The 13,943-nt window shown below is 38.0% G+C and overlaps 1 protein-coding gene across 1 annotated transcript; it reads right to left on the bottom strand.

The window, feature by feature from the left end:
- Positions 1-632: 632 nt before the first annotated feature.
- LOC149197277 (uncharacterized) lies at positions 633-6,205 on the bottom strand. Its single transcript, XM_089408629.1, has 4 exons — positions 5,946-6,205; positions 5,510-5,819; positions 2,736-4,754; positions 633-2,423 (listed from the first exon to the last, which is right to left on the bottom strand). Exons 1-4 carry the CDS (start codon positions 6,203-6,205, stop codon positions 633-635), a joined length of 4,380 nt encoding a protein of 1,459 aa, XP_089264755.1.
- Between the last annotated feature and the right edge of the window lie 7,738 nt (positions 6,206-13,943).

Here is a 13,943-nt window from a genome sequence, read left to right as displayed (position 1 = left end):
TTCCAGTCTTGTTTCCAGACTTCGAACTTGATCCTCCAGGGCCCGCTGTTGTGCTCGCAACTCCTCGAACTCTGCCTGAAGATCTCTGCAGTGGAAGCAGTCTTCTGGACGATCCATTGACGCTGGATAATTCCTGTCTGCGTTGCCGGCCTCTTTAGCGCGGGACCTCTGAGCTCTCCACTTACAACAGGCTACAACCACAGCTCGCGCAGGGTTGTTGTGGTTCTGCTGAGCGCTATGGTAGCTACCTCGGGCTGCTTGGAGATAGGCGGAAGCGATGATATTCTGATGCTCGTGGACACAAGCTTTCTCTATGAATTGAAGGATCCTGCCACCCAGGATATATATAGAGTCCATTCGCAGGCTGTGAGGGCGGGAAGATGCCCATCTACGTCTCCCAGTACTCCACCAAATGGTCAAATGCATATCTTGAACTGCGTATGAGATCTGTCTGCTAGGACGATTTTCTCCTGAACTTCTCTTGATTCCCATGCGCTGAATCGATCTCCCAATCTTATTTCTGATCCAAATCCTGCCTACCTTACCTGCTCTGTCATCTGCACTGATTACTTGTCTGTTGTCATTGATTCTGTCATCTGAGGTACACCTGTTGTTGACTAGATATTGAATATTCATGGTAACGGTTGGAAAGAGGTATTATTGTTACAACTCAAGCTACCCTTGGAGCGCTCGCATGCCCTGTTGGCATACTTATCAGCCTCCTTGTTCAGTCCACGTAGGATGTGGTAGTATATGACCTCTTCCATTGAAGCGTGAAGGGTCTGATTCCTATGATTTATCTGTTGGAGAAGGATATTCGGCGTGCTCTGCCTCTGCGCCATAAGCCTAATAATTATTGCTGAGTCCCCAAACACCATTGCCTTCCTTATCCCTAACTTTAACAGCTGAGTGAGGCCCTGATACAATGCCAATCCCTCTGCCCTGTTGTTGGAGATCTCTCCCAGCCCCCATTCGAATTGAAGTATTCTTTCTCCATTAGCGTTGCAAATTAGACCCCCTGCACCAGCTTGGCCCGGGTTCGATTTAGAAGCACCATCAAAAAATAAGTAGAACCTGTTACAGTTTCTCAACCAATTCGCAAATTCCTCTTCCTTTAACCTCAGCTTCCATGCCCTGTTTGTTTCTTTCGTTTGTATCCTTCCTTGGTTTGTTTCCTGAGCGCTAGCAATATTCTCTTGGACATAACTGATCAGGTTTCTCTCTTCCATGCTGTAATTAGTTGCCTCGATCTTGCCTTTGGTGTGGTTTGTGACTGTCTCCACCGCTAACATCTTTGCCTTGTGGCACATAACTCTGATGTTACAGCCTTTCTCCTGGAAGACCTTTCCATTTCTTGCCAACCAGATGCGCCATAAGAGGGTTAGAGGTATGGTATTCCATATCCTTTGCGTCAATTTACTCCTTTTCTCTTTCCATGGACAGTTCTTCCTCCATTTGTGAATCGTTTCTGCAATAGTTTCCTGAGGCTCCCAGGAAGCATCCCCTATTGAGGCCATCTTTCTCCAGCATTCATCAGCCACCGGACAATCTATAAACAGGTGCTGTATTGTTTCCTCTGATCTACAGCAGTTTGGACATCTGGATGGCCCCATTATGCCTCTTTTCTTTAAATTTTCCGTTGTTAGTGTTTTCCCTTTCAGGAGCAGCCAAATGAAAAATTTGACTTTGGGGGGTGCTTCTGCTCTCCATACAAGTTTCCATTGGTTCCATATGTCCTGTGGGAAGTTGCTGTCACATAAAAGTTGATGACCAGCTTTAGCCGTGTATTGAGTTCCGGTTGGGTCCCAACGATATCCATCTTGCTTACCTTCTTGGATCGGAGCTTTGCTGTGTAGGAGATTCTTTAGGGCAGTGAGACTAGTGTCTAGCTCTCTGGGGTAATCCGGGAATTTCCAACCTATCCATGCTTGAGAGTGATTGTCCCATTGTGATATTTGAGCCAAGTACAATATTCCTTTGCCATTGAGCCAGTTTATGGCAGGGATTGCCTCCATTTTTGATCCAATGGGATGCTGCCCTAGAATTCTGTCTGTGGAGAAATTGATGCTGCTCCCCCCTCCTGGGACCTTTGAAATATTCTGAGACATAAAGGATATGGCCTTCTTGCAGAGTTGCCAAATTTTTGTACTATCTCTGTTGGGTATATTAGTCTCCAGGAGTTGTTGCCTTGTGCTATTCAAGTATTTTGCTTCTAAAACCTTCTTCCACCACGTTGTGGGCCCTGTGATCATTCTCCATATTATTTTAGCTCCAAGAGCTAAATTTAGCAGTTTTGGTGATCTTATTCCTAATCCTCCTTTTTCCTGAGACTGAATGACATTCTTCCAACTTACAAGATTGAATTTTCTTTTTTCCGTTTTCCCTCCTTGCCAAAGAAAATGCCTGAGGGCTCTTTCCATTTTCTGATGGAAAACAGCAGGAGCTTGGTATAAAGAGAAACGGTATATGGGAAGAGAGGCCAAACCTGATTTTAGAAGAACAAGTCGTCCTGCTGGGTTCAGCCACATGGTGCCCCATTGTTGGATTTTTCTCTTTATTTTGTCAAGGATTTCGTTCCAGGTATCAGCTTTCAGCGGTCCCATACTTACTGGCATCCCTAAGTAGGAGAAGTGGTTCCAGACTAGTTTGTAGGAGACTCCAAATATACTTGCAATGCTATGGATGGTATGATTTGATGTGTTCCAACCATATATACAACTTTTTAACTGATTGACCTTCCCTCCTGAGTAATCCATGAATTGGTCTAAGATCTTCTTAAAGCGCCTTGCTATAGTGATGGACGCTCCTCCTATTAGGAGGGTATCATCTGCAAATTGAGAGTGGTTGATGTTCTTTGTTCCTTGCTCAAATTTGATGCCAGTGATTAGACCTATTCTCCGGTTGAAGTCCAGGGTTTGACTGAGTGACTCGGCCATGAGGATAAACAAGTAAGGAGACAGGGGACAGCCTTGTCTAAGGCCTCGAGAGGATTGGAATGCAGCACACGGCCTCCCGTTAATCAGAGGGGAGATCCAGGGGTCCGATATACAAGCTTTGATCATTGTGATGAAGGAGGGGTCAAATCCCATTTTATGAAGGACAGCAAACAGAAAGGAATGCCTAACCCTATCAAAAGCATTGGCAAGATCCAGCTTTAGGACAAACCCTTTCTCCTTTCTGCTTAAGCTTGAGTGGATGGCCTCTTGCACAAGAAGGATGGAGTCAGTAATGTGCCTATTGGGGAGAAAGCCCCCTTGATTTTCTGAGATCAGGGAAGAGAGGTGTGGCTTGAGCCTGGATGACAGAATTTTTGATATTATTTTGTATGCTGAGTTGCATAAAGATATTGGCCGAAATCTTGAAAAAGTGGAAGGTCTATTCTCTTTAGGAATTAAGGCTAGATAGGTAGAGTTGGTAAATCCCCCCATTTTGCCTTTCTTTAAAACCCAACGTATCATCTTTAAGAGATCTTTTTTGATCATCTGCCAATACTCTCTATAAAAACTGATTGGAAACCCATCAGGTCCTGGAGCTTTATCTGGGTGTAGACTCCAAATTGCTTTTTGGATTTCTTCTTCTTCTACTTCTTTCTTGAGACTGCTGTTCATTTCTTGTGTGACTCCTTTAGACAGGTGTTGTAGCATACTTGAGTAATCCTCCTCATCTTTATCCTCAGTCAGAAGGTTTTTAAAGTGTTTGGTGGCTGCTTCCTTTATAGAATCCTGAGTATTGTAGTTGTTCCCTTCATTGTCCCTAATTGTGCTCACAGTATTTCTGGCCTTTCGAACTGTAGCCTGCTTATGAAAATAAGAAGTGTTTTTATCTCCCTCCTGCAACCAGAGCTGCCTTGATTTCAATCTCCATTTTGTTTCTTCATCCCTTATAGTTTGACTCAGCTGAGAGTATAGTCTTGTTTCTTGCTCTTTGGCTTGCTGGGACAGCCCAAAGGCTTCAATGCTTTGCTGCACTTCCTCTAGATCTTGCTTAATTTTCTTTTTGTTCACCTCGGGCTCTTGGTAATTGTTCTTTGCCCAATTTTTTAGAGCCTGTCTTACTCTCTTTAATTTTGTCTCCCAAATATAAGTTGGGGAGCCTTCTACATGTTGGATCCAAGCCTGCCGCACCACATCTTTTGCTGCAGGGGAACGATTCCAAATGGAACAGTATTTGAAAGGAAGAGGTCCTAGCTGACATTGACTATGAAGAGTGAGTGTTATTGGATAGTGATCAGAGGCAGAAACATTGAGAATATTTGACTGACCAGTAGTGAAGGTGGACAGATATGCTATACTTATAAGGAATCTGTCAAGACGCTCCATGATATTGCCGGCTCCTATTCTTCTGTTACTCCAGGTGTACCTACGGTTTTTGGGCCTGATATCGACAAGGTCTTGCTCCTGCATAATGCTCTCAAGTCGATTTCTGAAAGGATCTGGGATGAAATTTCCCCCTCTTTTTTCGTTAGCATGCATTACCAGATTTAAGTCTCCTGCTATAATGAGATTGTTGTCCTGCTCTTCTTCTATACTTGCTTCCAATGTGTTCCAACACACTTCTTTCTCTCTGTACTGATTCGGAGCATATATGTTGTAAATTGTTACCTTTGAGCCACCTGTTTTGCTTTCTAGATTGACACGGATCCAGTTCTGATGTATTCTGGTGGAGTCACAGTTCCATTTATTACTATCCCACATAGTTAGAATGCCGCCTGAGGCTCCTCTTGCTTCGCTTGCACATCCACTGTAACGCTTTTGCTGACTTATAACTCTATTAATTTCTGATTGATCTTGCTTTGTTTCTTGGATAAGAACGATTTCAGGGTTTTCACTTTGGATTAAGTCCTTGAGGGCTACTATCTTGGAGGGGTGCCCTAATCCCCTACTGTTCCAAGATAGTATTTTCATCATGATTTACTGGTTACATGGAGAGGTGCTCGCCTCTCTTTGCCTTTGTTATTATTTTCTTTATCCAAGTGTCCAAGAATGAAGGATTCTATAGGAGTCTGAGAGCCCATGGCAATGTCTTTCTGAGTATTTTCTTCTCTCTGTTGTTTGGCCGATTTTCTGCCAGGCCCATGTTTTTTTGGGATATCGCTGGGCGCTCCATGATCCTTTGAAGAGCTTCTGGTAATCCTAGTGGAGGGGGTATCAGGGGAGGGCTGAGAGATGTGAGGGGGAGAGAGATGGAGAGGAGGATCAGAGGAGGGGAAATCAGGCCCGGTATCTTCCTCAGAGAGGATCGCATAGGGATTAGAAGATGGAGGGATAGGAGGATCGGGAATCCGAGGAGGAGAGGAGGGTTGATGAAGGGGAGGCTGCTGGGAGGAGGAGGAAGGTTGCTAGAGGGAAGAATGCTGATGGGAAGGATCAGGGGCTTCAGTATCCATAGATTTGAGGGGAGGAGATGATTTTTTCCTTTTTACAGTTTCCCATTGCCCATCTTGCTCATCAGATTCTACATTAACTATTCTAGTGCATCTATTTGCAAAGTGTCCGTATTCGTGGCATACCTTGCATTTGAAGGGTATCTGCTCGTAACCCAACTGTTGTATATGGCACCAGTCATCTACTTTCAGTTTGATTGCTTCCGGTAGTCCTCGGCCCAGATCAACTTCAACACAAATCCGCGCACATGCCTGCATGTTGTCTTTAGGTTCACTGCGGTCTATGTATTTCCCAACCGCATTTCCTATTGGTTTAACCGAATCGTCCCCCCAGCAGTGAAGAGGGAGATGAGGCAGTCTGACCCAGACTGGAACCGCATTTGGTATATCAAGTTCTGGATCAAAATCCGGAGTCCATTTATTGAGGTAGAGGCCCCTGGAGTCCATAAAGTAAGGCCCGTTTCTGAATATTAGATCTTTATCCTCTTTGGTTTCAAAATGAAAGGTAAAATATCCCCTGCCACAGAATCTGATGGATATTTTACCCTGGATCTTGTCCGACCAGTTTCGTTCGACCCATCTTTGCACTATTCTGGGTGATGGCCATAGTCCTGTAAATTGCCCGATTAACTCTTTCTCTGCTAAGGAAATGGCTGCCATGCGTGGAATGGTCGGAGGCAGTTGAACTTCCTGTAATACATCAAGCTTCTTCACAAACTTTGTTGTTGTTGGTCTAGGTCTTTGCGGAGGGAGAGACTTTACCAGATTGGAGAAAGCTCTTTGCAGCTCCGGATCCCCACCAGGCGGATCCGGAGGATCCATGATGCAGCTCGATCAGTCGGTCCCAGGCCAAGGCTCAGTCGCAGGCTTCAGGCACGTGCGCAGCAGGCCACTCTCCTTTTACCATGGTATTCCTTAATACTTATAATATAACAAGATTTTTAACCATGGATATTCACCCCCATTTTACCATGGATATTATTAACTTGTAAATAGGATTTGTTACAATAGCATGAGCTAATATCATGGCTCCTCAATACCACATGCCCAAAACCCATCTCATATTTCACGATCAAAATATTTTATAAATATATATTTTTTCATTTAATTTTAATTAACAAAAATATAATTTAGGTCTTAGACCAAGCATGGGGGATTCCTAAACATATGTTAAAGAGGGTTTGACAATGGAGATAAACCATAATTATTACTATTTGTAACATGTTCTGAGTTCAAGTGGCTTCAAAGTGGATAATAAGAGGTGCCCTCATCATACAAATACATTTTATCAAGGAAAAAGATCTTATCACAAGATGTTGGTATAATGATATTTTACAAAGTTGTTTTCGAGCCGCTGAAAGAAATGCATATATTTATATTAATTTTTTGTGAATGGATGGGAAATTTCTCATAACAATAAGAGAGGCCCTAGATGTACATCGTAATCAATCAATAAACACTCACATGATCATGCCAAGCTTGGACTAATGAAAATAGATTAAAAAAAAAATTATGTGAAAATTGAAGCTACATTACAAAAAGTCATATATGTTAATGAGTATGGTTCATGTGGTTAATATTTTGAGTAGCATGCATCATTTTTTTATTAAACAACACTAATAGTCAAAGTCCTTATTTTTCATTTACAGTGTCGTCGTGGTCTTCTTTCAAATATGCTAAACATATAAATTTCAAATCGACTTCCTTATTTTCTTTGAATTTATTAACATGGTTTCTTCTCAAATGTACGATGTAAAGTAGTAGAAAAACACCTAAATGTCAAACCAAATTCCTTATTAGTCCTTGCCATAGGTAGTAGGGACTATTGTAATCGATATGCGTTGGAATATTAGACAGTTGTAGGGACTTAAAAAGATTTAACTAAAGTCTTGTTGTATATATTGTAATTCACCTTTTGCTGAGCCTATTAAACACTGAAACCGTTTTTGGTTAGTGAAGTAAACATTCAGAGTTCTTATTTTGCCTCTTCTAGAGGAGGAGAGGCACATATTGCACCAAAAACTTAGCTTATAAATGCATACTATCAAGTCATTTTTCCATAATCTTTTAATGCTAGCATTACTTGGGATAATTTTAAATGTTTGAGTAAATACCATGTAGGTTGGTTCAATGAATTTCCAAGAAGAAGCAACGAAATGAGAGGGGCTAGGAACTGAATTGTTAACTGGTAGCAATAACATGAGAGGGTCTAGAGAACAAACATGTCCCTTACATGTGTTTTCTCCATCTCTCAACATTTGGTTAGCCTTTTCCCACATTTGGTTAATCTTTTCCCTATTCTTAGATATCCCCAAATATACTCAGAAAAAGGAGGAGGGAGGAAGAAATTCCTTGTAGCAAGCACAAAGAATTCCAGCAAAAGGAAGATGAGGGAGGAAGCAATTCTTTGCAGCAAGCACAAAGAATTCCAGCAAGCATAGACACAGGCAAGAATTTGAGGTGCATAGCATAGAGAATTCTAGCGATCCTAGACACAAGCGAGAAGTTGAGAGGCATAGTCTAAGGCTTATGGTAGCTAGCATTACTTAGTTGTAATTGTTGTTGGCCACCAAACCAAAATAATAGCCACAAAACTTGCCTAAGTTCTTCAACTAAACAACTAATAAGACTTGCCTACGGCTTTCAACTAAGGTAAGTAAATTGATTTCAATTAGAAATTAAAAAGAATAATGATATAGAGAAAATCATTCTCACAATTAAATGGATTTCAATTTAGAAATAGAAAAAATTTAATGATATAAAGAAAATCGTTCTCACAATAATCAAAAAATAGGGTAAGAATGGTTATTCTTATCTTCTATGAATCCAACACAGAATAATTTAGAGAACTTCCTAGTCATTGCCTTGAGCCGTGTCATTGTCGTTGTCTTGATTTGTGTCATTGTGCTTGCTGCAATGGAGACGTACTTCATCATACTTGAGTTGTGTCATTGTGCATGTTGCAGGTGGAGATGTTCTTCATCATAATTCATCCCTAGGATTAGGTTAAGACAACCTTAGTTCCATGAATAAATAAATTATTAACTAATTTTTGCTTGCTTGAAGAAATATTTTTTTTGTCTACTTCACATGTTGATTTGTTTCAGTTCCTAACTTCCTATGACTAGCTGCTAGCTTTTTTAAGATAAAGTTGTGTACATACCATTTTTTTTCTCCATCCTAGATTTCTTTTTTTCTAATACAGAGCTCACTTCCCTTAACTCCAAGATTTTATGTTTGCCTCTAAAGAAAGAAGAGATTGAAACATCTAACTAATCTAGGTGAGAAACCCTAACCTATCATGCTTTCATTAATGAGAAATATATCTAAGAAGCGTCACATTTGGATTTTCATGAATATAGGGTACACGTCAATCAAGAGATCAAAGGAGGATATGTAAGAAGCATCACATTTGGATTTTGAACATAGAAGAAACACTTATGAAGAATTGACAAGAGGCATTTGCAATAGTTTCCTTCAATTGTTTCACTTTGGCAACATCAAGCTCAATTGTGCATATTGTGTTGTTTCCAAGAAATTTCATCACAAAACATCATCCTTCAAAGGAAGAAATTTCACACATCCAAATATTGATGTCAATTTTGCTAGCATGTGTTGATCAACGTGATGCAAATAAAACAACTTTCAAATAGTTTGGGTGACAATGGGTTGTATGAAATACATATAATATTCTAAGCCTCATAACTAGGATGTTAGAATCCCTAATACTCTATCTCAAGTGAATTTGGTATCTAGATTTTCTATCTAAACCCTAGAAGGGACAGTGCAAATTATGGCCTCATGAATCTTTTGTTTCCCTCAATGGAAACTGTGTCAATCGTATAAATAACAAACTCATCTTCTTTGAGTTACATCTTTCTACAGTATCTATGTGAGACAAGAGCTTCTCATTGATGGTGAATGTCTCTGCATGACTATGTGCTTCATTGTGGTCTTCATCTGTTTGTGGGCCCAACCTGATAGTTGCATTTCTAATCCTTTTTTAAGTACATCCGTAGTAGTATACTGAACAATTTCAAAACTCTTTTGATATGTCTTCATAATATAATAATAATAATACACTTTCTTCTACGCCAGCTAGGAAAATCCTTGTGTCGCTATTCCATGGTACAATGGGATGCTTGTATTCATGGGTGGATCCTCCAATATTTTTTATTGATCTTTCGTTTCCTCAATAATTTCTTCATCCTAAACCTCAACTTCTTTCAAGTTTAAGTGGACCCATCAAGTGGATATTTCTTTATTTTTCCAGCTTCATCAGGGTCTCTTTGTTCTCCTCCAACAGTAGTCTTTATGTCCTGGGTAGGCAATCTAGGTTTTTTTTTTTTTTCTTTTTTCTTCTTCTAAATGACTGTCATAGCCATCACATCATCACTTTAAACAATCCCATTACAAAATGGAACCCAATGTTTAACAAATGTTACATAATTGTTTTGTGGTAAGACAATTACGCTCATCAAGTGCAGCATGCACATCATTAGAAAAACATTTTTCCTAACATTTGTTTTCCCTATACATCCATGGATATGTAAGTAAAAAATATGTGGAAATAATCACAATGTCGTCCCAGACATATGGAATCTGTGATCTGCGGGTAGAAATATACTTGGAAATAATCTCGTCTCGAATAGATGGACAGGTTCTGTTCAAAGCATCGACAGGATAATTAGGCTCATCAAGTTCTATGTGCACATCATTAGACTCAATTTTCCTAAAATTTGTTCTCCTAATAAATCCATAGATACACAAGTAAAAGATACATGGGTAGAAAGATATGTGGAAATAATCTTGTCTCGAACACATGGAAGCAATTTTCGTTTGAATTCCAACAAGTATAGACACAAGTGAGAAGTTGAGGCACATAGCAGAGATAATTCCAGTAAGCATAGACACAGGCGAGAAATTGAGGCACATAGTCGAAGGCTTATGATAGCTAGCATTACTTAGTTTTAATCATTGTTGGCCACCAAACCAAAATAATAGCTACAAAACTTGCCTAAGGTCTTCAACTAAACAACCATAAGACTTGCCTAAAGTTTTAAGCTAAGGTAAGTAAATGGATTTCAATTTAGAAATTGAAACAAATTAATGATATATAGAAAATCATTCGCACAATTAAACGGACTTCAATTTAGAAATTGAAAAAAAGTAATGATAGAGAAAATTATTCTCACAATTAAATGGATTTCAATTTAGAAATTGAAAAAAATTAATGATATAGAGAAAATCATTCTCATTATTATAAAAAAATAGGGTAAGAATGGTTATTCTTATTTGCTAGGAATCCACGCACGAAATAGTTCAGAGAACCTCCTAGTCATTGTCTTGAGTTGTGTCACTGTCGTTGTCTTGAGTTGTGTCATTGTGCTTGTTGCAATGGAGACATACTTCATCATACTTAAGTTGTGTCATTGTGCTTATTGTAGGTGGAGATGTTCTTCACCATACTTCATCCCCAGGATTAGGTTAGGACAAGATTTGTTCCATGAATAAATTAATTATTGACTTCTTTTTCCTTGCTTGAAAAAATAATTTTTTTGTCTACTTCATATGTTGATTTGTTTTCAGTTCCTAACTTCCTATGACTAGCTACCAGTTTTTTTAAGATAAAGTTCTGTACATACCGTTTTTTTTCTCCATCCTAGATTTCTTTTTTTTCTACTGCAGAGTTAACTTCCCTTAGCTCTAAGATTTTATGTTTTCCTCTAAAGAAAGAAGAGATTGAAACGTCTCACTAAGCTAGGTGAGCAGCCCCAACCTATCATGCTTTCACTAACAAGTACGATATCTAAGAAGCGTCACATCTAGATTTTGAATAGAGGGGACTCGTCGATGAAGAATTTAAAGGAGGATATGTAAGAAGCATCACATCTAGATTTGGAACATAGAAGACACACTGATGAAGAATTAAAAGGAGGCGTTTTCAATAGTTTCCTTCAATTGTTTCATTTTGGAAACATTAAGCTCAATTATGCATGTTGTGATTTTTCCAAGCAATTCCGTCACAAAACATCATCTTTCAAAGGAAGAAATTTCACACATCCAAATTTTGTTGTCGATTTCGCTAGCATGCGTTGATCAAACCCGATGCAAATAAAACAACTTTAAAATAGTTTGGGTGGCAATGGGTGGTATGAAATACATATATTATTCTAAGCCTCATAACTACGATGTTAGAATCCTTAATACTCTATCTCAAGTGGATCTGGTATCTAGATTTTCTATCTAAACCCCAAAAGGCACAGTGCAAAGTATGGCCTCATGAATCTTGTGTTTCCCTCGATGGCAACCGGGTCAATCGTATAAATCACAAACTCAACTTCTTGGAGTTACATCTTTCTGCGGTATCTATGTGAGGCAATAGATACTCATTGATGGCAAGTGTCTTTGCATGACTTTGTGCTTCAATGTAGTCTTCCTTTGTTTGTGGGCCCAACCTGATAGTTGCATTTCTAATCCTTTTTTAAGTACATCCATAGTAGTATACTAAACAATGTCAAAACTCTTTTGATATGTCTTTATAATATAATAATAATAATAATACCCTTTCTCCTGTGCCAGCTTATTCCATGGTCCAATGGGATGCTTATATCCTTAGGCGAATGCTCCAAGTTTTTCTCTGCATCTTCCATTCCCTCACTAATTTCCTCATATTGAACCTCAACTTCCTCCAAGTTTGAGTAGACTCATGAAGTGGATATTTCTTTGTTTTTCCACCTTCATCGGGATCTCTCTATTCTCCTCCAGCAGTAGTCTTCATGTCCTAGGTAGGCGATCTAGGTTTTTCTTTTTTCTTTTTTCTTCTTCGTCACGGCTATCATAGCTATCGCATCATCACTTTAAACCTTCCCATTACAAAATGGAACACAATGTTTAAGAAATGTTTCAGAATTGTTTTGCAGAGGATAGTTGGGCTCATCAAGTGCAACGTGCACATCATTACAAAAATGGTTTTCCTAACATTTCTTCTCCTTATATATCCATGGACACGCAGGTAAAAGATACGTGGAAATAATCAAAGTGTCGTCCCAAACAAATAGAATATGTGATCTAGGGTAGAAAGATACGTGGAAATAATCTTGTCTTGAACAAATGGAAGCAATTTTCATTCAAAGCATCGGCATGATAGTTAGGCTCATCAAGTGCTACATGCACATAATTAGACTCGATTTTCCTGACATTTGTCATCCTTATAAATCCATGGATACACGTAAAAGATACATGGAAATAATCATAATATTGTCCCAAACATATGGAATCTATGATCCACAGATAGAAAGATACGAGGAAATAATCTCGTCTCGAACACATGGAAGTTGTTTTCGTACAGAGCATCCATGTCAGCGCATTAAATAAATGTCATGTCAAAACACTAAAAAAATGTTTGCAGATATTACACTATCTTGTCATGTTTGCAGATATTAAATTTGTATTTAACTTAATCGTTAACATTCTAATAAATTGTCATTATCAAAATAACTAGATATTTTTTTAAATAACATTATCATTATGTTAGATCTAAGACTTTTGTGATCCATCAATTTAAAGAAAGGTCTTCCGGATTAATCACATTGTAAAAAAAGATTAGGTCGACGTTTCGAATCAACATTATCATTACTTAAATATTTTTAAATACGTTAATATTATTATTTACAAATTTGATCATTAATTAAGATGTTGACATAGTGCAACAATATATTCTTTATGTGTTTGGTTGTAACATAATTCTCTAGGTCTTGAATGACACATAATAATTCTAATTTCATATTTCTATGTTGTGTTTCGTTAAAGGTTAATAAATTCTAATTTATTTGGTGATTGTGGAGAAGAAATTCAAAATGAAAATTATTTAATTGTATATTTATGAAACTCTTTCTTTTGTTTAAAAAATCAAACATCAATAAGCTTTAATCTGATCAACAGATATGCTTATGTCATTTCACTCACTACTAATTTTAGCTGCCTACCAAATCAGTTGCCACCACAGGTATATTATCTAACAAGTTCTCCAGTTTTAGAAAACACTAGAGAACCGGATAGTATTTATATTTATAATGGGACTACCTAGGAAGGTAGTAGGAAACATTAGAGAACCCATTAGCATTATATTTATAATGGACTACCCTGGAAGGTATCTTAAAAATCTTGACGATTCTTGGATGATGGATGAAGAGGCACGCGTAAATTATATTGGATTATATAATTTAAAAATATATAGTTAAATTTATATTTTATTTTAAAATTAATTAAAATATATTTAATAATTTAATTATTATAGAAATGTTTATTTTGGAATAAGGATTTTAAAATTTTAAGTTAATTATCATTAATTTAGGTAGTATATTCTAGAATAGTTTTAATAATATATACAAATCAAAGAGTAAGATTTATTTTCAAAATAGTGAGTTATGGTTTTTTTTTTGGGTATATGGTATTGATAAACGTTGACATTGGCCAATATTTATGAATCTTGTTACATGGTTTTAATATGTACATATGTTTAACTTATATATTAATTATTTTTATCACTAATAATAAT

Source organism: Pinus tabuliformis, chromosome 2_2 (genome assembly GCF_031772625.1).
Source record: "Pinus tabuliformis cultivar Carrire ecotype Pingquan chromosome 2_2, CPIR1, whole genome shotgun sequence".
Lineage (NCBI taxonomy): Eukaryota > Viridiplantae > Streptophyta > Pinopsida > Pinales > Pinaceae > Pinus > Pinus tabuliformis.
Note: the sequence above shows the minus strand (reverse complement) of the source record. Positions and strands in the feature narration are given on the sequence as shown.

Excerpts from the sequence above, each read along its gene's own strand:
- LOC149197277 (XM_089408629.1), bottom strand. The coding sequence starts at position 6,205 with ATGGATCCTCCGGATCCGCCTGGTGGGGATCCGGAGCTGCAAAGAGCT. Across the intron at positions 4,755-5,509 it reads AGATACCCTTCAAATGCAAG|CAAAAGCGTTACAGTGGATG; the intron begins GTATGCCACGAA and ends GTTATAAGTCAG. Across the intron at positions 2,424-2,735 it reads TGGATTACTCAGGAGGGAAG|AAAATGGAAAGAGCCCTCAG; the intron begins GTCAATCAGTTA and ends GTTTTCCATCAG.